At 37.0% G+C, this 27,976-nt stretch overlaps 1 protein-coding gene across 1 annotated transcript in view; it reads left to right on the top strand.

Annotated features, from left to right (window-relative positions):
• Positions 1-4,010: 4,010 nt before the first annotated feature.
• SLC26A9 (solute carrier family 26 member 9) overlaps positions 4,011-27,976 on the top strand; it is a 34,041-nt gene continuing 10,075 nt past the window's right edge. The window contains exons 1-12 of the mRNA XM_070939792.1: positions 4,011-4,135; positions 7,653-7,792; positions 9,095-9,205; positions 10,090-10,265; positions 11,099-11,263; positions 13,609-13,761; positions 15,969-16,051; positions 17,706-17,853; positions 20,223-20,336; positions 20,973-21,050; positions 24,177-24,272; positions 27,126-27,232. Coding sequence (XP_070795893.1) covers positions 4,011-4,135; positions 7,653-7,792; positions 9,095-9,205; positions 10,090-10,265; positions 11,099-11,263; positions 13,609-13,761; positions 15,969-16,051; positions 17,706-17,853; positions 20,223-20,336; positions 20,973-21,050; positions 24,177-24,272; positions 27,126-27,232 — 1,496 coding nt within the window. The remainder of the gene's footprint in view (positions 4,136-7,652; positions 7,793-9,094; positions 9,206-10,089; positions 10,266-11,098; positions 11,264-13,608; positions 13,762-15,968; positions 16,052-17,705; positions 17,854-20,222; positions 20,337-20,972; positions 21,051-24,176; positions 24,273-27,125; positions 27,233-27,976) is intronic.

Genomic DNA, 27,976 nt, shown 5'->3' with positions numbered 1-27,976 from the left:
CCATCAGACTCTATTCTGATTCTAGAATCTCTGTGAAATGTTGTTGCCAACCTTTATTCAGCACTCCATTGTTCTACAGATTGTTGCACACAAAGCAAATCAAGCAGGAAAGGAATGATCGGGAATTAATATTTGGAAATATTAGGAATACTGAAGAAAATTGGATGCAGTGATTGCAAGATTTGTCTTCATTTTGTGATCAGATTACCATTGTCCCCTAACCCAATTGCAGCCTTTCAGATAGTTGGCAAGTTAATGGAAAGAGAGTATTTTAAGTTCTGAGTGAACAACACAAGGAACCAAACACGAGGATAATCAGAGCAGGGGTGGAATTTGATTAATTCCATTTGCATACAATTACTGGAAACTTTGGGAATGCTGCAATTGTAATAGTAAAAAGACAAAGAATAAAACTACTAGCGATGTGCAGTGCTTCAATTCAGTTCCAAAAAGGTGCTGGAAGCAATGGGTGCAAATTTAGGGCCCAACAACTGCAACTACTTAGAGCAAATACATCTTTTCCTGGGATTGCATGGCAACAGTGGAGGGAAGCCATTTGATCCTAGGACAGGTGTTAAATTTGCACTCCTACTAACTCCAAATGATCTTTCATAATCAAATCCAGTCTGCACAGACCTAGAAAATGTAGGATGGAAAACAAATGATGGGTCATCTGCATAAGGCAAAGAGTTGTGTCCTGGGGATGAGTGACACCAAGAAATGGTGAGAAGAATGTTATCCTTTCTCTCAGCTTGTTCTTCCACCTTTCTCCAAGAAGAATTTGGCTAGTTTCACGCTGGAAGCAGTTTCGATATATCAGGCTTCAGCCTATCAGCCTAGTTCCTCTGGACAAATTCTGAAGAGATGGCTGGGGGGCAAGAGGGGAGAGATGAAAAAGTGATCTGAACATATTGCTGTGGCTGAACCTTGACAATCTGATCAGATAAAGAACAGAAAAGAAAGACCCACTTCAAAATACTATTGTTTTATAAAAAGAAAATGATACAAGGAGAATAATCCTCCCAACAAGAATTTTACCAAATCATGATCTATGTCTAGGGACTGAAGCAGATCTGGCAAATGGTAAACTCAAAGAAATCATAGTTTATAATTCAAAATCAGCAGCCTGAGTTGTCTTTCAAACATAGGATCATTACTGGGTAGTGCTCACCTTTGATATAGCAGTGTACTCTTCTGCAGTCCATTATATTCCACTACAAATGCAACCTCTTCTAGATATTTTTGTGAATCAAGATGGTTGCATCATTCTCTGAGAGATGGACCCAATCTATGGGCATCTCTTTGCTACCATCTTATGAGAAATCACTCAGTGTAAATTACAAAATGAGTAACAAAGAGCTAAATTCCTTTAGTGACAGCAATGATTAGTTGGCCATTTCAGAAACTTCTGGCAGAAACTTGCCTTTCCCCTGGCAATCTTTGCTGCCCCTTTCTTACCCTCTCTTTCCCTTAGGCAGTCTCAGGGTGGGATGCAGGAGGCCATTTGTTATGAACTTCTAATAGATATTGGAAACTTCAATATACTTGGCAGCTAGTAAAAAATAATAATTTTGAAAGGGGTCACAAGGTGAATTCTTTCATTTGAGTGCTCCCAAAGTTTTGCATACAAAGACAAATAAGTGTTCTGAGCTGAAGAGAGTTGTGAATAATGCTTCTTCAGAGAAGTAGCTTCCCCTGTGTCCTATGGAGTCTATTTTTCATTAAGGGTTTAAATATGTTTAGGTTTCAGTTTGACAAAACAGAAAGCAGTCCCAGTTCCCCATTCCAAAACTGGTCAAGGGAATCTCAGTTCCGACAATCTCCCATGTTCAGATTATTTATTCCAGTTAGTCACTGGACAGAATCAAATCCAAATGTCCAGTTTTGCAAAACAGATATCCCCAAAAGAAATTTTATAAAGATCTGATATTTGAAAATTATACATCAAATTGACATTAGTTAATATTAGTTAAAATATTATTCTGAATATTTTTCAGAATATTAACTATTCTGAAAAACCCATTTTTCAGAAGCTTGACATTTCATGGGCAATTGTATTTCAGTGATTTTTTTTATTTTGTTATGTATGGGGAATGGTTGCTAAACAGGGCATTGGTTAAGCAAGACTTCCTGTATTGAATTATCACAACAAAGGAATTTCACCATGGTATCTTAACAATAAAAAAATAATCCTCTTTAAAATAAGAGTTTATCCAACTTTCTGCTTGCTCCATTGCCATTAAAGGTCGCCCATCACCGCCTGAGTGCAAGAATGTATGATTTGATGACATTCTCCGTCTACTTCCATCATTTTGCAAACTTGAAGCTTGTTTTCTGTTTCAAAATTATCATCTTCCATCTAAGCAATGTTAGACCTTTTCAAGTGAATGGCCTGCACACCGCCTTCTCCTCTAGTGACAGCTCTGATTGGCTACAGAAATATACATATAACTTCCATCCAACTTCTGGTCACTACTCTATGCAACCATTTCAACTGGTGCCAGGTTCCTATGTTATCCACTGGTCAGCAGTTGCCATTTTAATTATCTTGTGGTTAATCCGACAATGCACTTTCCTTGTGCTGTGTTTTTCCAGCCTGTTTAAAAGTTTATTGCTCCTTTCAATCCATATAGCTGCCTTTTGTGGCCACCCATTTGGTTTCCACTCAGATTAGATATAGCATGGAGTAAAACCTAGGAATTGGTAAAGATGAAACTGTCTTGGAAGCTCGGAAGACTAAATCTCTGGTCCCAGTGATTGACCCAGACTGAATCTTGCACATATATTTGTCTTCATTCATGAGAGATGAAACAATTCCTAAAAGAAAAAGGCAAACAGACACTGATCGTTGCTTTCCCTGCTTGGGTGGGAAGGACAAAAAAAAAATTGTGTGGTAGACCCAACATAGACTGAACTGACTCCATTGCCAACCCAATGTCTAATAAATGTGGCCCAATTGCCAAGCACCCAAAGTCTAGTCATGTGACCATGGAGGGGGGAGCAAGCATTTAAACTTCCAATCCAGGTTGTAAGTACCCTCAAGTCCAACAGAAGATCAAATGATGCCGAAGTTGAAGTCTATCTGTAAAGCAAAAAAATGCCCTATGAATTTAACTATGTGAACTGTTTCTCCAGTTACTTCATAATTCTTTTCCTGATTGTTTGCCCACTTACAAGACACTTAAATACCTAAGCATAAATCTAAAATAATCACCTGTATCCTTGTTCTATTTTTGAACATTTTCTCCTCCAACTCCAGCTTATCATTATGCAAAACTGCTCTTTCCCCCTCCTTTGATCCTTTTGTTTATATTAAGGCCTATACCTCAAGGAGTTTATTTATTATGTGCCACTGGTAACACCTTGTTACTGACACAGGACTGGTTGAGCTGGATTGATTGGCATTATTATCATTTAAATAGGTCAAATTGTTGCATTTCTGTGTTGCCCTTCATTCCAACATATTTACTGAATGGAAGCTCACACACTGAAGTTCTTGGAATGGCTGCTCTGAATACAACCAGAATCCTCAAGGCTCTGCTGTAGAAACTCTGGGCACCTAGCTCATGTATGAAACAAGAGATACAGCAGACACTAATCCCATTTTGTTCATGATAAAACCATGGTAGAGGAAAACTGGAGGTCTGGCTCACGATTAACAACAGAAGAGCAGTGTCATCACAGCAGTATCATCACTGTGATACTCAGCACTTGGCCATGTGTGTGTTTTTTGAACCTGCTCTTCCTCCCACACCATTAAATTCCAGGAGGCCTTCCTTAAGGGAGTGATGTCTCAAGAGAGGCCCAATCCCTGGTTTCTGGAGAAAGGGCAAGGGCAAGGGCAAGGGGTGGGACTTAGAAAAGAAAAATCTAAAACACAAGTTAATGGGGATAAGGGTAAGAGAAGAAAGCTAACTCATTTTGCTAACAGACCTTCTTTTGGTGATGCTCACTTCCTTCTCCAGTTGACTTCCATTTCACTTTGAGGTGAAAGATTTCATGAAGCAAAAATGATTGAAACTCGGTCACGCTACATCATCAACCGTCCAGCTTATTCTAGCAACTACTTTGATGAAGAGTTTGACAGGAAAAGTAGAAGTTATCCCCTTGGAGAGAAAATAAAGAGTCTTTTCAGGTAGGTGGGATATTATAGATTGTAAAACACACATGCTCTCCAGATTTTTGGATACCCTAGCCCTTGATGGTAAATGTATTAGTCCTCTAGATTTTTTTCAATAGATATTGTCAAATTGAATATCTAATTTTTGTTTGTACAATCCAAAAGCAAAGAGACCAACTTTCATCTCAGGAATCTTTTCCAGTAAATTTAATCCCAGATTTTTTCCCCCCAGTCAATTCATTCAGAATTTGCAGTCAAAGGACCTGGCATCAGGGGTACCAATTATCCAAATCTTAGAGACATTGAAAAGATGTGGGAAATTGTCCCAGGTTTCTTCTTTTTTGATAAGATGTTGTTTAGTAAAGGACAAGTAGAATATGTTTCCATTGCCAAGGCCAAGTAAGATTAGAATAGGCAAACTATGCAAAGAGGAAAATACAAAATTACTTTCCAACTTTCATCAACAGAACGTCATAAAGGATGCAGATAAGGGAACTGCCTGTACTAATTCAGTGCCAACACACCTTTTATTTGCCTTTATTTGTTATTGAGCAAATATGATGCTTTTTATTAAGAAAGAAAAGAACAAAAATATTGGTTAGTAGCTCCTAAGAAATTTTTCATATATATGTATATGTGCATATACAGACATGTACAGGCACACCCAACACATTACAGGAATACTTTTAAAAAGTAAGCAATAGTGAAGAACAAAAAGATATTTGTGCAAACTATGGAGCCTTTAAAAAAAACATTTTCTTTTTTTTAAAAAAGCCTTGCCCTTTATTATTTCAAAGCAAGTTTTAAATTATTTTTTTTTCCAAAAATGCTTTGTGGTTCAGGGCATGGACATTTTTACATTTAGCTTTTTTCAAAAAATGTGGGTCAAAATACATAAGAGAATTTCCAAGCTGCATTACAATTTCTTAGTGTGGTATTATTTCTACTTCACCTGAAGAAATGAGGTGTGGTACACATAACAAAATAAACGACCTCTTGTCTTTGCCCTGAAGCCTACAGTCTGAAAGGCTATAAGGAAAGGAGTCTAGGCAAAAACAGAGGTCAGAGCAAAAGGTGAGTTTTGATCAGTCCATCACCAAAATTAGCCATGCAGTTTTGTGCTTTGTGACATCTATCCCACCATCCATCTTCATCCAGCCTTTCAAATAAGGGGGGGGGGATCCTTTCAATCAATCCTAATTCCTGGCAATAGAAACTTGGTTTGATCCCTATTTTACAATCAAGCATAGACAAATGAATGTTTACATTTGTCCTTCATATGTAATAAAACATTTTATATTGGGGGTGTCATATGCATGCCTCTGAGTTTTCAACTTTGTTTTGAAAACAAGAAAGAACATACCCAATTTAATGCAGAATATCGATAATAGCATAATTCAAGTGTAAGAAATATGAAAATAACAACCGGACTCTGTAGCAAGAACATTTTTATTATGGTATTATTTGAATAGTATGCTTCTACTGTTGTGACTTGTATGCATGTCATTTGATGTATGCCTTTGGTAGATGTCAGTTAAATGAAGGCATAACCGAACTAGCTTTACTTAAGTAAACTGGATGCATTACTTTAAACTACACAGCAATTCTCATGTTGACTTTAGATTTGGGTGGCACCCAATGTGACTGAATGGTCTCTTAAGTAGACAGCGATGGAATTATGCCAAATAAATAATTGCTTTCTGAATGATCTCATAGATACATGATCAGAGCTACTTTAGATTCTTAGTCGAAAAGAACCCTTTTCAGTAGCAAATGTACAACACACCTCTTATGTTAGATATATTAATGCTTAACCAAAAGCAACAGTAGCTTAATTATTGCCACTTATTACCAAAGTTATTGAAAATTAAAAGCCTGACAGCTTTCATGTTTAACCAGGAAACCTAGTTCAGGTTGAAGGACTTCTTTAGCTGTGATTAACTCCTTATGCTTTCAGAATTAACTTTTTTTTATTCAGCTTTTTTTTTTTTTTTTTGCTTTCTGCTGATATTTATTCTTTGCTGGAGTGATTTTGTGTATAATGGTTTCTATACAAGTTTGGCATTTGTTTAGTACAGAAACTGTCTCATTTATGGCTCCTAGTTTTCTAACTATAGGATCACATTGGTGCAAACAGACTTACATTGTGTGTATTTTATCTGTGAGTTGTAATACTCTGATCAGCTTTGTTGATGTGCCTTGTTGGGCTGCTGAGTCAATAAGAAGCCTATTCTGGGTACAGATGAGATTGAAGAGAAGGAGAAAACAATCATCTTGAAATCCTTATTTATTTATTTATTAAAGTAGCTGGATTGAGATTACTGTTTTATAGTGGTGGAGTTTAGTTCTAGAAGATAGTAGACTTCCTCCACCACTACTCCCTTATTCTAATTTATACCATAACCATTACAGTAATGCAGCACTTACACTGAATTAAGAGTTATAACTGCTGTCATTAATGTTGTTGTTGCAATATCACTGTTTCTTTACACCTTAAATTTAAATGCTATACAGTAAAAGATTTTGTAATGATCTTATCAGTGTGCAATCAGTGTAACAGAGCAGTAGGCTATTACTGGAATAAGCTATAATCCTATGCATACTAACTCTAACTACAGTGCATACTTATGCCAATGTGATATTTCAGTTTTGTTCTTTTTAATAAATTTACAGACATGAATACAATTCTGTTTTTACTTTGCTATTATGGGATACTGAGGGTAGATTAATGAGAAAAAAATGAATTTTAACAACTGTAGAATCAGGCTGCAGCATAACAAAATTGACAAAAGTGAAGGGGGTCTTAATACTTTCTGAATGCACTGTATGCATTGGAGCATGTGCTTTACTAGGTTCAAATTGTGCATTTCTAGTTAAAAGGTGAGATTAAATAAGGTCTCTAGAAACCTCTTTAACCAATTTATATCTGTTCTGACTCAGTCCAACACATCCTGGAAAGAAGGCTGTACTAAAGTAATTATGAATTTCCTTAGACGTAAACATTGACTGAACTAGGCAGTTAAGTGCTGTTCTATCCAATTGATTTCTTCTGTTCCATTCCTGAAGTAGGCCACTTAGGACTATTTTGTTCTCTTAGCTAATTTAGTGAACATGTTGTACTATGTTTCCTTGCATTGATAATATAGGAGTTTATTAGAATAATTGGTGTTTAATTTCCCAATAACATTCTAAATATAACCGTTATGCTAAATTTTGATTTGGTTTGAAATTTTGGTATGCAAAAACTTGAAAACAATTCAAAATTTAGGCCAGATATTATGCTCTCTGAAGTTTGATAAAGCTTGGATTCAGGGCATTACATACAATATGAAGATAATTGTGAATAATAGGAGAGAGACATTTTTTTTCATTTCTATTATTTGTTCCAGTGCTGTTTGGGTGGTGAAAACAAACCTGAAATGGTAGCTCTTTGCTCTAGTTGCATGTTCAGATAATGAATAATCATCTGCCTTCCCATGTTACAGAATAAACCTCATAGTAAATATTTCCTATGAATGACTTTTCTCCTCAGATGTTCACCATCCAGACTCAAGCTCATCCTTTACAGTCTATTCCCCATACTTGTATGGCTTCCAAAATACAAAATCAGAGATTACATTGTGCCTGATGTCCTTGGTGGAGTAAGTGCTGGAACTATACAAGTACCTCAAGGTGAAAGAAACTTGCCTTTCCCATATTATTCAAACATTACTGGGTAGTATAACTGTTGGACACATTTGCAAAAAAAAAAAAATCCTTATATGTTTCTTGCTCCTATATTCCATATAAATCCTATTTGCAATCCTATTTGCTTAGATTCAGTTTGTCAATGCAGTCAATGAAGTAGCAAAATTTGCAGTTTTCTTTTTTTGGGGTGAGGGAGGAAGTCTACCCAAGCATTTAAAAAATTATTTGGGTATAACTTTCCAATTTCCTATTTGTGATGTATGAAATAGCAGAAAATGTTCTGGTTCTCACAAAAATATGGGTTCAAACACTATAGTTGACCATAATAGAGATTGTTTGCTTTTGCAAAGCCAAATGTTGTTTGTAAAATATTGTTTATAAATTACTATAGTGCACTAAGCAGGAAAATTGTGAATTATTCAATTAACATGGTTAAACAAACCACAAAACCACATCCAAATATAGCCACCTTCTATTACCTTCAAAAAAGAATAAATCATTAACATTAGCATGGGCATATTGTAGGAATATAATATAAACCCATTTCAGGGTTTAAACCCTTTACACAGATTCATATAGGTAATATGGATGCGTCTATATGAGGAGTGTCAAACTTGCAGCGTCATGGCGATGTCACATGATGTATCACGACTTTTATCCCCTTCGCTTAGCTGGGCGTGGCTGTGACCAGTGCTTGACGCATCCGGCCCACCAGCCGTGAGTTTGACAGCCCTGGTCTATATGAATTGTCTTGTAATACCAAAAATATTAACTTTAATTTTTTGTAATTTCACCCTTATCCTGCTTTTTGTAGAACTCCTCTCCAACATCTATCACTGTTCTGTTACTTTGCCTCATTAAGGTTGGGCAACATACAGACTTACAATCAATCACAGGCAGTCTATGTACTAATTTTCATTGCAACTATTAACTTAATTTCAAAAGTCCTCTGCACTTCTCCAGAAACCTGCTTGGAAAGAAGAATACAAAAGGAAAAAGGAAAGAAAAAGAAAAAGGAGGGGGGAAGCAAAGAATATATCTTCAAATATTTCAGCTTTGTTTAACCAACACCAGCAGACAAACACCAGGCAGACAAATTATCCCAAAAGACTCATAGTGCCACATAGGTTCCTATGTTATAATATCTTTTCTGAACATATCTATAGCACCTTCCATAAAACATTCAGCCCTGGAAAGCAGATATGAGAATGTCATATTTTTGCATTATGTGATCTTGAGTGTAATTGTAGAAGGAAGATTTGATATGTTCTTCATGTTTGTTTTCAGGCATGGCTTTTGCCCTGCTGGCCAACCTACCTCCAGTCAACGGACTCTATTCATCTTTCTTTCCTTTGATTACCTATTTTTTGCTAGGAGGTATTCATCAGATGGTCCCAGGTAAAATTTCATTTTCCATTTTAATATTTACTGAATGCACATATTACATGTTTGTAATCCTAGTGCATGAAATTATATTATCTGGATGTTTTTTTCTCAATTTGCTATCAAATGCTTTCATGAAACAACTATAAAATATTAGTTTCTTGATTATGATTAAAGCCAGAGTGAGTCAAAGAACTTCCTTTAGAGTGTAATCAATCACCAATTAACTGCTACTACTAATTTATATGCAATCCGGATATATTGTACTTCAAAGGACATTTGACTGTTAATTACAGGACTTAAATCTAACATACTGTCAGGTATGCCTCCTTTCAGTACTCAAAAACAAAAACCCCGACTCCATTTTTATAGAGAAAGGTACTTTTACTGAATATGAACTGAATGCAACCAAAGAAAAGCAAGGTCTGAGGCAATAGGCGCGAAAATGACATACAGAAAGCAGCCCCACATCCCTCCCCCCAAGGGACAAATCAGGATTGACCAATCCACATCCCCCCCAAGGTGTCATGTGGGGTGCAGCTTCAGATGGCTCCATCCTTCTGGTATGCCAGGACGGTTAACCTTGACTGGTTATCAGCACGCCTCCCAGCTGCAGAGAAAGTGCTGAGGGAAACTTTCTCCAATTCACTCCCTGTTACAAGACATCTCTACCAGCTCGCTTCCCCACTCCCAACTACCAATACAGCTCCCCCCTCCCCCCATTACAATGGCAGCCATAGCAAGCAAGCAATATAGAAGTGGAGGCTGACACATACATTGATGGCATCAGGTTGAAGAAGATTGATCTTGGAATTACCAGTAATTTACAGACTAGCTACAATATGAGAAGGTACTCAGCTCAAAAATGTAAGATAAGTTTCATATGTGTTTCCAAACAGGTACATTTGCAGTCATCAGTATTATCGTAGGAAATGTCTGCCATGAGCTGGCTCCGGATTCTGAATTTCAATACTTTAACCACACAGCCAATGAAATTATGGTTAACAACACAGCCATGGAAGCAGCCAGATTGGAGATCTCTGCCACCTTGGCTTGTCTGACAGCCATAATACAAGTAAGAGTTTTTTGCATACAAAACTATAGGAAATGTCCATATGACCTATAATTCCAGTGACTGAATGTCTGATAGAATTTGCAACCAGAGTGGGAACGCATATGGATCTCATGTTTATGCTAAATTACAATTTCCAATAGCCTTCGAAAACATGGCTTATAATACAAGGAGTTGTAATTTATCAACAAATGGAAGATTATATGTTCCCCATCACTAGTTTTATTGTCCTTATCTGTATTTCTGCACTGCAGATTTTGATGTACTCTATGCACTGTGCTACTGCTTTCTAAGTTCCTCTTATAAGAATCAAGAAAGCATTAAAATCTGAATTCTTCCCTATCTTGACTGAAATATAATTTTAATAGTTGTTGCATAATGGGAAATCTATCAATCTACATGTCATAGACAGACAGGCAGACAGGCAGATGATAACAATAAAGAGGAGGAGGAAGAGGGAGAAGGAGAAGGAGAAGGAGAAGGAGAAGGAGAAGGAGAAGGAGAAGGAGAAGGAGAAGGAGAAGGAGAAGGAGAAGGGGGAGATTAGAATAGGTCAACAGTTTTTATCATTAGAACAATAGACATGGAACACAAATTAATTAATGGGGATGTTCTTTCCATGTTTCATAGCACTTAAATATTGGTGTGTCCCAGGAATCCTGTCTTCCACATCTTCAAAAAATCATTAAGCAAATGGTCATAATCCAAAGACTACCTCTAGCATATCTTTCCACACATTAGTGGTTGTGCCAATTTTTTATTAACTGAAATCTCTTTCTCTGACAAATTCCATTTATTATTGCATCTGACATGCCTGACCATCTGTCTGTCCATAGATATGCCTGGGATTTGTGCAGTTTGGCTTTGTAGCCATCTACCTTTCAGAATCCTTCATTAGGGGTTTCATGACAGCAGCTGGCCTACAGATCCTCATCTCGGTTCTCAAGTATATCTTTGGTCTGAAGATTGAAGCCTACACAGGACCCCTTGCCATTGTCTATGTAAGTGAGCCTGATACTATGATTATTGCTAAATCTTATGAGATTGGGTGCGCAATCAGTGGGATCAAGAGTAGCACACAGATAGCTGGAATTTACATATGATTGAGAAAGAAAGAAAGAAAGAAAGAAAGAAAGAAAGAAAGAAAGAAAGAAAGAAAGAAAGAAAGAAAGAAAGAAGGATAGTGACTTACTGAGGAAAAAGAAAGACATTTTCCTTATATTCTATTTACTTTTAATTCTCCAAAAATATCTTCTCTCACTTTCACTAGTTTTAAAATATTTAAGTGTAATTTTGACTTAATTACCAAAATGGGGAGTTTCACCTATTTCCATATAAAGGTAAATGTAAAGGTTTCCTCTGTCCAGTTGTTTCCAACTCTAGTGGCAGTGCTCATGTCCATTTCTTAGCCAAGGGAGCCAGTACTGTCAAAAGACATTTCCGTGGTCAGGTGGCCTGCATGACTATTCGCCGAGGTACACAGAATACAAAATGTAGAATTATAGTTATGAATTATTCCAGTGGTGAAATGCACTTATCTTCTGACTGGTTCGGGAATGTGAGCACGTGCGCCTCTTCTGCACATGCGCAGAGCCTTCCGTGCATGCACAGAGGTTCAAAAACAGGACGTAATGACATCCCGGCGGGTGGCCAGAGCCTCCTGCCACCACCGCTACTGGTTCACGCGAGCCAGGTAGATCCGGCTGGATTTCACCGCTGAATTATTCCCCAAAGATAAATGCTCCCTGGATGGACCCAGGAAGAGCCAATTTATCAGTGTCCTCTGTAGGAGCCGCAGGCTAGGAGGTGGGATGGTTTCGGAGTGATGCAGTCTGTATCATAACACAAGCTCCTCCCCTTTTCTACATGTACCGCAATGTTGTAATCATACCCCAAAGGGCAGAGCTTGCTAGATGATATTGTGACACTGCTGCCACCATTCTGATGAAAGTAGCAAGAGACTGCTGCAACTCACTGTACAAAGAGAGGAATTACCAAAAGTATAATACGAAATCATTAATAATGATGAAACAATTTTTTCTTACTTCAAAACACAACTAATTAAACTATATGAGAATCAAATGTTTATGAAAGAAAATATTATTGCTTTTAACCAATAGGATGGTTAAGGGGGCTTTAATTAAATTGATACATATTCATTTCCAAGGTAGCAACAGTTATTTAAATTTCTCATTGTGATTGAAAGATGTATAAGAATTTGGACACGGTGGTCTATAATAATTAATACTAATGTAAATTTATTGTACATTTTCCTAGAAAATATAATTACTTATTTATATTTATTCCTTATTAAAAGGAATTAATTGTTTGCTTGTTATTAGCTACCATATGCTGTGCCATTATTGCAAAATAATGGAAAAGGAAAGTCCACTTTCTTTGAGCCAATGGTAACTAGCAATGGGCGAAAAAAGCATTGGTTGAAAAATTAGCATAGCAACAAAAAGTCTTGAAGAAAACTTTAAAGAATATATTATTGGCATCTGGTGTCTATTATTTATAATACAATAACAGTAGGGTACTTCTATTTTAAAAATTGATGGAAATATTGAATATGGTACTACAGTGTATTTATATTAATTCCCAGTTATTTTACTTTTAGCTCATGAGCAAAAATTGTTTTCTGGACTTTTATTTCTCTTAGATTTTTTAAATTATTTTAAATATTTGTTGATAACATTGTTAAAGTGTTGTTGTTGTTGTTTTAAATAAAAGAAAGAATAAAGTCTGAAGCCAAGGGAAAAATATTAGGATTCCGCTGTCTGCCAAATCTTATACCAAAACTTGAATTTTATTATATAAAATTTTCCCAAATCACTGCAACAGAACAAGTAAACATAATTTTGCCTGGAACATGTTTTCTTTCTGGGCAACTCTTGAATCTTAAGACCCCAAATGCCAAGGTTTTTGCAATATTAAGGAATGAGCTTACAAATAGCAGACAGTTACAATTAATTCTAGTCCATTTTAATTATAAAGGATTAGGAGAAAGCCTTCATAGAGTTTTGGAGTTTCTCAGTTACCTGTTGTGAGCCTCTTGAATTTTCTTCTAAAGTCTCAGCAGGATGTTCAGGTTAGATTAAATATATCCTGTCTGGTCAGGCCCTGTTTACTGACCTTTTAATTAATTCAGAGTTGGCTTCTATCAGAACTGCACTTTTTTTTTGTATTGCTTTGAGTGTTGGCTACTACTGCAAAATGCAGATTTCTAGGTTAAATAATGGTCCCCAATTTTTACATGTTGACTAACAAACACCATAGCGTATTTTCCACTCTAGCTGGCATGTTGAAAAACCACATGTTCTCTCTTTCTTGACTAAACCTCCAGACCTTTATTGATATTTGCAAAAACCTGTTGAAAACCAACGTGGCTTCCTTGGTGTTTGCTCTGATCAGCTCTGTGCTTCTCATCATTGTGAAAGAGCTAAATATGAAATATATGAAGAAGATTCGAGTCCCAATTCCTATGGAGATCGTTATAGTAAGTAGCAGTTACAGATGTTTTCATTCACCTATTTTTCCTTGGGATCGGTACTTTTCAGAAGCAGAGATAAATTGAAAAAAAATAACTTTTAAGGCTGAGGTAGCATGCCTTTTTGTTGTTCATTTTAGGAAATGCTGATTTCATTATAAGTGAAAGTGCAGTGCATATGGCAATGTAAGAAGACAACTATTTCGTACAGTAATTTCAGAACTATTGTACATAAATTCAAATCACTGGGGCAATGAGATTACTACTGAGATACTAGTAGACGCTTGCTTACTTATATTTTATGGAGGTTCCAAGATTTCAAAAGCAACCATCCCAAAAATATTGCAACCTAGATATGTTGAACTCCATATTTCCCAGCCTGCATGGTCTTTGTTATAATTGCAGTCTCAAAACTATTGTCAGATATGGGGTGACTTTGGTCATCCAAGATAAAGCTTTGGTTGACCTTGATTGACTTACATTTCAATGCATCCGGGTTCAACATCCTTGAACTATTCAGTAGAAAATGTACATGCAGGTAATGCAGCTTTATTCTAAAGCATTGAAATATGATTAGAAAAAAAGTATAGTAAGATGCTTACATGTCTCTGGTACGTGCTGACATCCAGGGAGTATTGGTGTAATTAGAGCTGTGGGAAATGCACACATTTTGGCAAACAATGTCTTTGGTTTCAGTTTGCAATCCATCCAGAATTGCATTCCTGTGAAATGAGCATTGCTTGCTAATATGGGAACCTCTTAACCAAATTTTCCCTGTTCTGTATGAAAGACAATAATGGATACAGAATAACAGGAAAAGAGTTTATGGTAGTTTCAAAAACTATAGTGAGCAAAACAGTTTCTGAGAAAATGGGTATTTTGTAGAAACTATTAGTAGTAAACTCAGAACAAGAGCCCAGTAAGAACTTTCTCTCGTAAATACCGATCATGTTTAAATCTGGAGATCTAAACAGTCAACTATGTTAGCCTTTGCAAACACTATACATGTTCGAATCTTAGATTGTCCTCAGATTCTAGCACTGTGTTCTGATTTTGCATATTGAGGATTTCCTCCATAGGCTACCTTGAAATTAGTGCCTTTGTAAATTGAAGTATTATGATCTAATTACTTTGTTAAACATGCAATACCCACTTCTATCATTAGATATTAGGGAGGCACTATGTGCAACTCCACTTTGATTTTTATGATCAGGCTACACTTGCACTTTCTGGGGGCAATTAAACTTAATAATAAAAAATAAAAAAGATGGGTCATAACATTCAAGGCCTTTATTATTCAGACACTACTGCTCTGAAATAAACCAACCGATAGGCAAAAACATATAATGAAGCACAACTGAGGTACAGATAGGCAAAAAATAATGGACACCTGGTGTTTAACCAGAAAAGTTTAGCAGCCAAAATAAATCATTCAGCTGCTTATCTCACCAAAATACTGTCTTTGGTCCCTCAGTGATGTCTGGGTTACCATATCTTCACTAGAAGTAAGAATTTAAAATGTTGGTGATAAGTTAGATGAATGAATCAAAATCATAGAATAAAATTCACTCAGCTAGGAAATATTTGCAAGTAATAGCACCTGTGAAAAAGTTCTTGGAATAGTATTATGTAGGAGCCCAAAGTGTGATATCATTGCAAAAAAGACAAATGCAGTTTTTAAAGTGCATCAACAAAGCTATAGTTTGCAGATTAGTTTTCCTTTATTCCCCTACTTAGGTGAATTGACTGAAATGTTAACAACTTAATGGTGCAACAAGGCATTCATATACTGTATATGCAGAAGTCATTTTTGCTTACTACACGAGAGATTTATGCTTTTGTACAATATAGTTTTTCATTTTTCATATAGTACTTGTTTTAAAATGAAACTTATGAGCATAGATTGATATTATGACAGTCTTGACAAGGTAATAAATACCCTTTTCAATAGGGAGGAGGAAGTAAACTTAATTCTTCCTCTTTCATAGAAAGTCGTCAACGTTTATGAACCTTGAAAGAGAGAGTGCTTGAGATTCTCAATCACACCACAACATTTCATGAACTTTGAGTAACAGCTTATAAAATATATTGAATCTGTTTCAAACATAGGTGCTAATACACACATTATATTCTGAAAGAACGCAGTTCCAGTGCTGATTAACATCACATATGAAAAATTAAGCTAAGCTAAAATTTATTTTATGCTTTGACTTCAGGTCATTGTGGCTACAGCCATTTCTGGAAGCTTTAATATGCCTGAGAAATATGACATGCCAATTGTTGGACTTATTAATATGGGGTAAGTAAATATTATTCCCTTCCAAATAGGAATATGCTAATGAAGCTGTCTCATTAGTGCCATTGTATTTGTTACATTACTAAATCTGTTGTTTCTTGAGTAAGAATTAAATTGTATAACACAATAAATTAAAATGGTGAATTAAAAATAGTAGAGTTAGATGATGGTTTTAATTAAGAAAACAGTATCAGGAATCAACAAGACAAATGGAAGGACTTAACTTCTCCTCCTCCTCTTCAGTTTCCTGTATTGTAACCAGCAGTGTTGAAAGGAAGGAAACGATAAATCTATTTGAAAACAAGTTAAATTTAACTTAGAATTTCCAATGGCTGCATTCATCATACCATTTATAAGTACCATAGAATTTTGTAGAAAGTAGAGCAGACTAAAAGTGCTAATATCTGCAAGGCTTGAATGACAATGAGTCAATCCACAACTAAATTACAGTCATAGCATAATTACAATGTGTATCATAATTATTGCTATGTGAAGCAAGTGACAACTCATTTTAGTGCTCTAATTATAAATTTACACTGTCTGCATTACTATGATGAAGGAAATACTGGGAATCCAATAAACTACTATTTCCCAGTTTATTACTTTTTGGGTAATTTCAAGAAGATTCTGATAAACATAGATCTTTAGATGTTCTTTGGTTAATTCATGCATTGCTTTTATGCTACATTTTTCATGACATATACCACCTCTGTTGGAACCATTAATACTGTTATGGAACTTTTACTTATAGGATCAAAACCTATAGTATATATCAGTACACTGAGAAAGTCATAAGGGTTGAGTGTAGCTCAACAGCTACAGCTATTTTACTAAGGCTGCTGAACACTGAATGGGGGGGGGGGTGTACGGTGGCTCAGCAATTAAAGATGCTGACCTTGTCAGCCAGAAAGTTGACAACCTGGTTTGAGACCTGAGTGCCATGCAACAGGGAATGTTCTTGTTACTTGCCCCAGCTGCTGCTCAGCTAGTAGTTCAAAAGCATGCAAATGTGAGTAGATAAATAGGTACCACTTCGGTGGTAAGGTAACAGCATTCTGTGCACCTATGGCCTATAGCCATGATGGCCACATGACCATGGAAAATATCTTTAGACAATGCTGGCTTTCTTGGCCAAAAAATGGAGATGAGCACTTTCACCTAGAGTCGGACATGATTGGACAGGGAAACCTTTACCTTTACCTTTACTGGACACTGAGCCTTAATAATACAGATGCCTAGTTATTGTTTGCAAAATATTAAACTTACAGGGCTCCTCTAGCCATACAGGAACATTCAGGAACTCAGAAAATACTATTTTTTTAAAAAAAAATATTATAATAATTTAATAATTAATCAAATGTAAATGTCACCCAACTCCTAGCATACTCTGGGTATCTTCCAAATTAAAAACATTTAAAACCAGAAAAACCCAAAAAAAATGAGCAAAGCTGGCAGAGACAACAAACTCAGGTGGAAAGAAAAAAACAGAAAGAAAGGGGACTTCAGTCACATTCAGCAAAGATCTGAGATAAAAGCCAGGACTTTGGTATGGAATTTTGTTTCCATGCTAAGAACAAAATGTTCTAGTCTGATTTATCAGTTTCAAACTGAAGTGTGGGCTTTTATGTCAAGCTTGTTTTTCTTCTTTTGGTTCTAGGTTTCCATCTGCCACACTTCCACTAGTGGGCAAATGGAAAGATATGATTGGCCCAGCATTTTCACTTGCCATTGTGGGCTATGTGATCAATCTAGCCATGGGCAGAACCCTTGGTAACAAGCATGGCTACGATGTGGACCCAAATCAGGTAATATTGATAACTGGAAAATATATAGAATGATTGCATGGCTTTTGTTGTTGTTAGTTGCAAAGTCATGTCCAACCCATCGCGACTCCATGGACAATGTTCCCCCAGGCCTTCCTGTCCTCAACTATCCTCTGGAGTCCATTTAAGCTCACACTGACTGTTTCGGTGACTCCATCCAGGCACCTCATTCTCTGTTGTCCCATTCTTCTTTTGCCCTCAATCTTTCCCAGCATTAGGTTCTTCTCCAGTGAGTCCTTCCTTCTCATTATGTGCCAAAGTATTTGAGTTTCATCTTCAGGATCTGGCCTTCTAAAGAGCAGTCAAGGTTGATCTCCTCTAGGACTGACCGGTTTGATCGCCTTGCAGTCCAAGGGACTCGCAGGAGTCTTCTCCAGCACCATAGTTCAAAGGCCTCAATTCTTTGGCGCTCAGCTTTTCTTATGGTCCAACTTTCACAGCCATACATTGCAAGTGGGAAAACCATAGCCTTGACTATACACACTTTTGTTGGCAGGGTGATGTCTCTGCTTTTTAGTTTGCTGTCTAGATTTGCCATAGCTTTCCTCCCCAGGAGCAAGTGTCTTTTAATTTTTTGGCTGCAGTCTCTATCTGCGGTGATCTTGGAGCCCAGGAAAATAAAATCTGTCACTACCTCCATTTCTTCCCCATCTATTTGCCAGGATGCATGGCTTACCTGATCATAATTCCAATGCCACCATTTCCAAGGCTGGAAATTTAAATATAGATAGTCCTGGACTTACTACCATAATTGAACCTAAGAATCAGTCATAAGTCATGATGGTTATAAAGCAGGTTATCACATGAACAAACTGATTTAATGACCTTTTTTTGCAGCGGTCATAAAGTGAATGCCACAGTCATAACTAAACCCATTCTTCATTATGGACACATTTTGCTAGAATCTAGAAGGAAAAGCTAGTTCCTGGGGGAAAAAACATTGTAAATTATGGTAATGTGACCACAGGACATTGCAAATAGTTGTAAATGCCACATGATGAGCACCCAAATTGCGGTCACATGGTCTTAGAAGGTGTAGCCATCTGAACTTTGGAACCGGGTTATAAATTGCTTTTGTGGGAAGGGGGGGGTCCATTGTAACTTTGAACAGTTGCTAAGCAACCAGTCAGAAGCCAAAGACTACTGTCTGTTATCTTCCTCAGAGAGACACGACTAGATTTATGAAAAGACAGGTAGGCAGGACTTATTGGATAGTGTCACCCTCCTCTAGCCTTTTCGGATTATGTAATCCCCTATAAACAATACAGTACGCTTATGTCAGTGAATAAAAAATATCTTTATATGATGCCAAGTACAGCGATAATAAATGATTTGAAGTTATTAAGAAAAATGGTTGCTGTAACTCAGCCTTTTCCAAGGAAATCTCTTATTGATGGTAAATTGGCAAGCCTACTGAACAATTTTCTCAATACTGTATTCCGTCCAGAAGGGAATGGCATGTATTACTCTGAGAAAACAGATTGCTTCACAGAAAACACAACCTCATGAAGACGGCTATAGGGTGGAGCAGTTTAACTGTCTCTGCTTCTTGGCATGATTGATTGGGAACTTACGTGTAGAAGAACAGGATGTAAGTTACATTGAATAAATAACAACAACAACAGGAGGAGGAGGAAGCTAGGAAGGGATATCATTTCTCCACTTCCCTGTGTCATAGTTTTAGGTGACCCCTCTACCTAGACATTGTGCTGTCAGTCAGCCAGTAAGAACCTGATCATTACTATGCTTCAATTGCTTCATAACTGCTGACTTGCCTCAGAGCAGAATCTGGAGCAAACCGTTCAAGGGATTTAATATGTAAATATTTTTAATCTAATTAATCAAACTTCTTTGAAGAGTAACTTAGAATGATGCCATCTGAGAATGCCATCAAGGTATATCATGTACAATGCTGGCCTTTTAAACAATCGCTACAGCCAAGTGTGCCATTTCTGCATGACATGCTCTCTCTTAGCCCATTGGCTGAAAGGATGATTCACTTGGGTAGCAGATTTAAATGGCAGATACCTGCTAATACTGCCTTGGCCTGAAAGTTTCCAAAGATGTGACTGATGTGACCCAGAGAATCCTGGGATAATTTTGGAATGAGTGGAAAGAATCCTAGTGGAGTGTTGGTGGTGGATGATTCTCCTGCAATGGGATAGCAAATTCTGAAGACTTAATCGGTGCAGCCTTTGTATAAATAATGTCACCCACAAATGAGGGACCAGATTAGGATAATGACTGACCTATTTCTATTTCCAGTTAACTGTTGCCAAAACAAACTGACTATAAGGACAAGGGCTTGATGTTTTCTACAATCTTAACTAACTAATCCATTGTCTCCATAGGAAATGTTGGCCCTGGGCTGCAGTAACTTTTTCGGATCCTTTTTTAAAATCCATGTGATCTGCTGTGCGCTTTCAGTCACCTTAGCTGTGGATGGAGCTGGTGGAAAATCTCAGGTTGTTTATCATTTGCTTGCCATTTTATCTTCATAATGGGAAGATTTATTTGTGGAAAGTGTTCCAGATATTTTCACAGACTGCATGATGATTCTGGGAATACAGAATTAAAGTTCTCAGCATCCTCTCTAAACCCCTATTTCTAGAGTCACATTCAGGGGTGAAATGCTCCCAGTTCGGACCGTAGCGAGTTCAATCCTGAACAGTTCAAGGCTGACTCAGCCTTCCATCCTTTCAAGGTCATGAAATGACCCAGATTGTTGGGGGCAATATGTTGACATTGTAAATCACTCAGAGAATGCTGTAAAGTACTATGGAGCAGTATATAAGTCTAAGTGCTATTGTTATTGCTAATATCACTACATATTTTCAATTTGGGGGAACTGCTTTTTCATTCAATTTAAATGGGATGTTTCTTTAATGCAGAAGAAATATTCAGTGCAGCAGCAGTAGCTATTATTACAATGATTTCACAGGACAAGTTAAAATGTGCATTATTATAAATTAGAACAGGAAACTATCTTTATTTCATAACGCTTCCTTTCATCAGTTATTTTGATTTTTATTCCTAAACTGGAATGTACTATGACATAGTCTCAAATAGCCTTTTGTAATAAGCTACTTTTCCCTTCTCAGGTGGCAAGTTTTTGTGTAGCATTGGTGGTAATGATGACCATGTTGTCTTTGGGAAGCTACCTTAGCCCTCTTCCAAAGGTAAATATTCAAATCACTATATCTGTTTTTTTAGAGGGTGTTTATCAAAATTATTGCCTCATTTATTTTTAACATTTTCATCACAGATTTAAACAGGGGGACTGCATTTTTGTGAACACATTGTTTGATTGCCAAATTACAAATTTTACTGGAAAAGTCAGGAAAGTTGAATTGATATACAAACAACGTAAACAAATAACCGAATAGGAAATGCAACAAGACACCTTGACCAAACTTCTAGTAACAAACTATGAGTAAAACAAACTATGTGATGCGGTAATAATTTGTCCATAAATCATCTGACTCCTTAGAAGCTCCAATTTTGCCTCTGGATGGAATTACAACTCCCCCCCAAAGAAAAACCAGATCCATGATCAGGGGGTTCTCTTGGATTCATGGCTCCTGTTCAAATAGAAGATGGGAGATGCTACCAGGAGAATATTCACCTGGTTTTAGTTGAGGCACCAGAAGTGGCTGTTCTTAGAATTACATGTTCTGGCTAGTGTGACTAATGCCCTTAATATCTCATGGTTGGACAACTGTAGGGTAGCTTACTTGGGGCTGCCTTTGAAGTCACTTCAAAGAATGGTAGAAAATGTGGTGGCCCATGTGCTGACAGTTAAAAGATGATTCAACAGACACCTTTCCTTCAGTCAATGCACTGGTTACTAATAGGTTTCCCGTAGAATTCAAGTTATTATGTATTAAGGCAGGGGTGAAATCCAAAATTTTTCCCTACCGGTTCTGTGGGCGTGGCTTGGTGTGTGGCAGGGGAAGGATATTGCAAAATCTCCATTCCCACCCCACTCCAGGAGAAGGATACTGCAAAATCCCCATTCCCTCCCCACTCCTGGGGGAAGGATATTGCAAAAACTCCATTCCCAACCCATTCTGGGGCCAGACAGAGGTGGTATTTGCCAGTTCTCCGAACTACTCAAAATTTCCGCTACCAGTTCTCCAGAAACTGTTATAACCTGCTGGATTTCATTCCTGTATTAAGACCTTTATGGCTTGGGTCCTTTGGGAATTGTCTGCTTCAAACAGAATCTGCCCATTCCTACACATTTGAACTTTAATGCATGCTACTGCGTATTCTACTTCTAGAAAAGGACATTGGCATCCTCCTGCTTGGTTTTATGGTTGCTTTACACTGAAAGTTACTCAATCTCATGTTTGGGTGGCACAGAAATATTGTAAAACAAATATAAATAAAGAAGTAAATATGATTTTCAGACATTGTAAACTGGAATTAAGATCAAGGGGATCAATAGCTTGTAACTTTCCTTGCAGTCAAAGGCAAATTATTTGGGAAAACATCATAAGTTGTTTGACTCTTAAACAAGTTGCCTTTTAGATTTTAGGTAGAATATAATTATGTTTGAAGTAGGACTGAGCAAGAGGATTTCTGGAGCCACTCTAGTTTAAAGTAGGAAATCTAAAAAAAAAAAAGAAAGAAAGAAATCAGTGAGGAAAGTCGTAAACTAGATTCAATAGAAATACTACAAACATTCTCCCCTCACTCATGTACTATTTGCACCATAATTCCACCCTCTTTTCTACAGTAGTTTCTTATAGGTTTTGAAAGCTGAAATATATCTATCAATTAGAAAAAAGTTAACTTATTATTTAATACACACACCCCAAATATTTTGGGTTACTGTTTTTTATCATCCCAAACCAATAAAACTAGTGGTCAGGGGTTGAAAATATCAGAAATCTTTGTAAGTGGGTTTGCATATAATCATAGAAAAGCAACTAAGTAATTTATTTCAAGAAAGAATTTGCTTAATGGAAAGAGGAACAGAAAATAACAAACTAACGAACTAGAGAAGAAGCTTTTTAAAAAAAAATCTATATGCCTCTCATATGAGAACAGCAATTTTACATACACTTCTTGCCTTTAATTTATTGAGCCTTAATTTCGAGAATATTTGCGAATGATTTTGCAGCTACTTTTCTTTCTTCTGTGATCTTTATCCAGAAATACTGTTCTAAAGGGACGCGGTGGCTCAGTACCTAAGACGCTGAGCTTGTCGATCAGAAGGTTGGTAGTTCAGTGGTTTGAATCCCTAGCACCGCGTAACTGAGTGAGCTCCCATTATTTGTCCCAGCTTCTGCCAACCTAGCAGTTCGAAAGCACATAAAAAATGCAAGTAGGAAAATAGGCACCACTTTGGTGGGAAGGTAACAGCACTCTGTGCACCTTTGCTGTTTAGTCATGCTGGCCACATGACCATGGAGATGTCTTTGGACAGTGCTGGCTCTTTGGCTTAGAAACAGAGATGAGCACCGCCCCCTAGAGTCGGGAACGACTAGCACGCATGTGCGGGGGAACCTTTACCTTTTTACTGTTCTATATGATAACATGGACTTTGATAATAATAACACAGTACTTTGATCAAGTACTCTGAAAGGAGACACATTCCATATATTTAGAGCTGCCAGGTTTGGGAAGAAGTCCCAACACAAGATAGAATAATATCTAAAGTCATGGAATGTGCTGAGATGGACAGACTCACCAAGGAAATTCAAGGAAAGGAAGAATCTGATTACTACCTGGTTTGGCAAAGGTGGTATCAATGGTTAGAGGGAAAAAACAAAACCAAAAGAGGATCCTAAAAGAGTAAAACAAAATTCTGTACCAAATAAGATATAACAACGCATAATTAAATATTAAAAAATAATATCGTTATATAAGGCGAGAGGGAGGAATACATATCGAGGAATTTAGGTTATTGATGTCGGAGGAAATCAGACATTACGTTTAGATGTTATTTATGTTATTAATGTCGTATTTGTCGCATTTGTATGTGTATGTGTATGTGTATGTGTATTTTGTGTTTTTATATATGTAATAAAAAAAAATTTTAAAAAGAGCTGCCAGGTTTGGGTATAAAATATTTGGCTATCCACTGGACAACAGAAATGTTTTCTGCCATCTGGTAGTCACCAGATTGTTGCAGCCCATACCTGAAAGATCTACCGTAACTAAGCCACATTCCATTTCACATTATTTGGCAAATATACTTCTTTTAGGTTGCTTCTATAAACTTAGACAATACACTGGGGTGCCTACATATTCATACATATTTTGACATTCATTTTATCATGTAATCTCCATCACAGGCTGTTCTAGGAGCTTTGATAGCTGTAAATTTGAAGAATTCTCTCAAGCAACTGACTGATCCATATTACCTCTGGAAAAAAAGCAAGTTGGATTGCGTGAGTATCAGAATATTTAGAGAAAGCAGAATATACCAGGGGTGAAATGTAAAATTTGTTACTACCGGTTCTGTGGGCATGGCTTGGGGGGGGGGGGTGTGGTAATGTGACTGGGTGGGCTTGGCCAATTTTTTTTTTAAACTTTTCAAAGCATTTTTTCTAATGCTTTGAAAAACCTCTGCCGATCAGGCAACTCAGCTGGGATCATCAGAGAGGCTTTTTAAAAAATGCTTTGAAAAGCCTCTGACGATCCCAGCTGAGCCCCACGATCATCAGAGGCTTTTTTTTATTATTTTTAAAAGCATTTTTTCGTCGGAAGAGATTGTAGAAAAAATGCTTTTAAAAGTTTTTTTAAAAAAGCCTCTGATGATCATGTAGCTCAGCTGGGCATGGGGGGGGGGCAGGGATTTTTGCTACCGGTTCTCCAAACCACCCGCTGCCATTGCTACCAGATCGGGCGATCCAGTCCGAACTGGGAGCATTTCACCCCTGGAATATACCTTTTAGTGTCAGTTAAGTCACTATTTTATAAAACATTAGCAAAAACCTAGAAAAATATTTTATTTATGCTGAGAAAGGTGTTTATTTTTTGCATTTCTGTACAGAAAAATTTCCTCTTGAAATTTTATCATAAAAATATTCACAAGCTTTGTAAAACAGTCTAGTCCAGAAATGTTTTTCAACCACATCTTTCATTTTAAAAGACACAGTATGTCACAAAATGCATGTTGTATAAGTTGCATTTCATATTTAGCCAGATACCAGATTGTTTTTACTATTAAAAGGGTTTTTTATGACTTTATAACTAGTTATGCATGGATGTTAATAAGATTATTTGTGTTGATATTACCAGAAGTAAGTTGAACTAAGCTGTAGTCTATGTAATACCCAGACCTGAATTACTATTGCATATGTTGAATTTAAACATCACCATAGCTTAAAAAGGATTCATTAAACATGGGGAGTTTTAGCTGAGAACATGGATAGCAGATGCTAGTCAGAATAGAAAATATGGGACTAGAAACAAATTACCTGAATTTCCACAAGGTAACTGATTTACTAGAACAGTGTTTCTCAAACATTTTCAGCCCTAGGACCCCTCTACATTCTTATAAATGATTGAGGACTCCAAAGAGCTTTGGCTTCTTGGGGCTATAGCGATCAATATTGACTATATTAGAAATTAAAACTGAAACATTTTAAAATGTTTATTTATTTGATGTCACATACCCCATAAAAAGGTCTCAGGGATTTCCAGGGGTGCCTAGCAACTTTGAGAGTTGCTATACTAGAATATAGATGACCTTCCACTGACCAAAGGAAAAGAAAATGATAAGAGTACTAGGCACTGATTGAAATAAATTCTATTGGCAAAAGTATAAAATGTTCCAAACTTTTTATCATGGAAAAAGCAAATCTCTTAAATGTTTGCTGTTGGATATTTTGTTTGAACAAATTGCATAACAGTAGATTACATCTGCATACATTTTGCCCACATTTACTAAAAGTTTATTCAGAAATTGCTTCATCAGTAAAAAGAGACGATCCTTCCTTTGTATTTCATTAACTTCTGCTCTGTCAGTTAGCATTGCAGAGAATGGTTCACATCAGCTTGCAAACACAGAGGCACTGACTCTGTAACTCTTGGAATTCTGCTCCAACTAAATTCTCTTTTAACTAAAGCAAAGGTAGGCAAGCAGGCTAGCCAAAGGTTCCTGCAACCTTCCCTGGCCCATTTTTGCAGTCCACAAAGCACCACCAAATCTTGTCTTTGATCAGCACACATTTCTGTGGTATTAGCAAACAAATGTGTAAAATAAATGTGATTAATATCTGCATGGCCTGTTTTATACCTTAACCACCCAATTCTCCCCCAAAGTTACAAGTTTCCCCCTGCCTGAATAATACTTCCATAGTCTTTGTAGTCAGAGCAAATTTAAAAATAGAAGAGAGGGGGTCCAATGGAAAAAGTTACTTATCTTTGATTTAAAGCACTAATACTTAACTTTTGCTGGAAAGATTCCAAGAGCAACTCATAAGTCAATAAAAAAATTATAGTAACAGTAACTGAAGAACGACTGTTTTAGTAAAAACTAAAGAGTTTAACCCGCCATTGTTGTTATTTAAAGAATTAGGAAGAAAAGAGGGTAAAAAGGGAAAAGGGAAATTCAGGCACAAATGTCTTCTGTTTCACATTACTCTTGGGAATAGAGATTCTTACAGTGATTATGCTTGGTTAGCATAATGGAGAAGATTATATCAGTGCTTTCTGATGTTGCCTGGGCATTTTTCAGGAAAGGGAAATATTTATTCTACAATGATATACAGAGAGATGATAGTGTTCATTGCTACAGAGCAAATATATGAAAAGAATAGTTGTTGCATGTGGTCTTAGAATTTGACTTGGTGTTTATGAAATTGCCCTGCACTTGAACTATTTTCATACAGGGCAAGGCAATGGTGGGATTCAAATAATTTAACAACTGGTTCTCTGCCCTAATGATTTCTTCCAACAACTAGTTCCCCAAACTGCTCAGAAAGTTAACAACCGGTTCTCCCGAAGTGGTGCAAACTGGTTGAATCCCACCACTGGGGCAAGGTTACAATCTTGATATTTACAAAAAAACAGAATAGTGACTTCAGCATTTGTAGGAGTTTCCAGATGCATATTAATGAAGCCTCTAGAGTATCTGATCTTGAGTTATCTAAAGGCAATAATGTAACTCCAAGTTCTAGTCTCCATAAACCAAAGCTATGCAGGTGTATTTCAAATACGTGCTCTGCTTTATCCACTTCGGCAAGCTTGGGCTCAGTGCAAAGGAAGTAACCTGCTGTGTTTCTCTCTTTCCACAGATGGTTTGGGTGGTGAGCTTCCTATCAGCATTCTTCCTAGGCTTGCCTATTGGACTCGCTGTGGGAGTGGGTTTTTCCATCCTAGTGGTAGTTTTCCACACCCAGTTGTGAGTATTAATGCATCAGTAGAGACATTTTCCATAATTTATGTCAAAATGTCAATGAAAATCAGAATGGCATTATGTGGAACATGAAGGAACTACCCACTGTTAATAAACTGCTAATCTATCTTTCCTGTGAACATATTCCAAGGATGGAATTGGAAAGTACTTCTGCCATGTATACACAAGGGAATTTCCTTTTATTGCTTATCAAGGGCTCAATGTAAGAAGTAACGGGTTTTTGATCTAAGCTAATCTTTCCACATCATGACTTTACTTGTGAAAGCCAGTCTTGGGTGCTATACTAGCTTCTCTGTTAACCTCAGCTAAAAGATGATTGGTCTATGGAACATCTAGATGTGCTTATGCACTGTATTATTGCTATTGTGGTAAATAAACATTCAGGAAGCATTCAAAGTGTTTTAGGTGCTGGACAGATTATGGAAAGATGGAATAATTTTTATCCATTCTCTAATGGACATGATAGAAAAGGAGAAAAAGAGCAGGAAAGATGAGGAAAGCAAATATTAGATGGATCTTTACTTGACCATTGGTCTTCCTTCCCAGGGAAGTAATTTTTAGAAAGCAAAAGATGTTGGTTTCTATCAGCACAGGAATCCTATAGCCGTGATGGCGAACCTATGGCACGAATGCCAGAGGTGGCATGCTGTGCCCTCTCTGATGGCACACGAGCCGTCGCCCCAATTCAGCTCCGCTGTGCATGGGCGCGGACCTCCTGCCGGGGAGCTG

Source organism: Pituophis catenifer, unplaced genomic scaffold, assembly GCF_029215685.1.
Source record: "Pituophis catenifer annectens isolate HBS135680 unplaced genomic scaffold, rPitCat1.0.hap2 SCAF_3, whole genome shotgun sequence".
In the NCBI taxonomy this organism is placed as follows: Eukaryota; Metazoa; Chordata; class Lepidosauria; order Squamata; family Colubridae; genus Pituophis; species Pituophis catenifer.
Note: the sequence above shows the minus strand (reverse complement) of the source record. Positions and strands in the feature narration are given on the sequence as shown.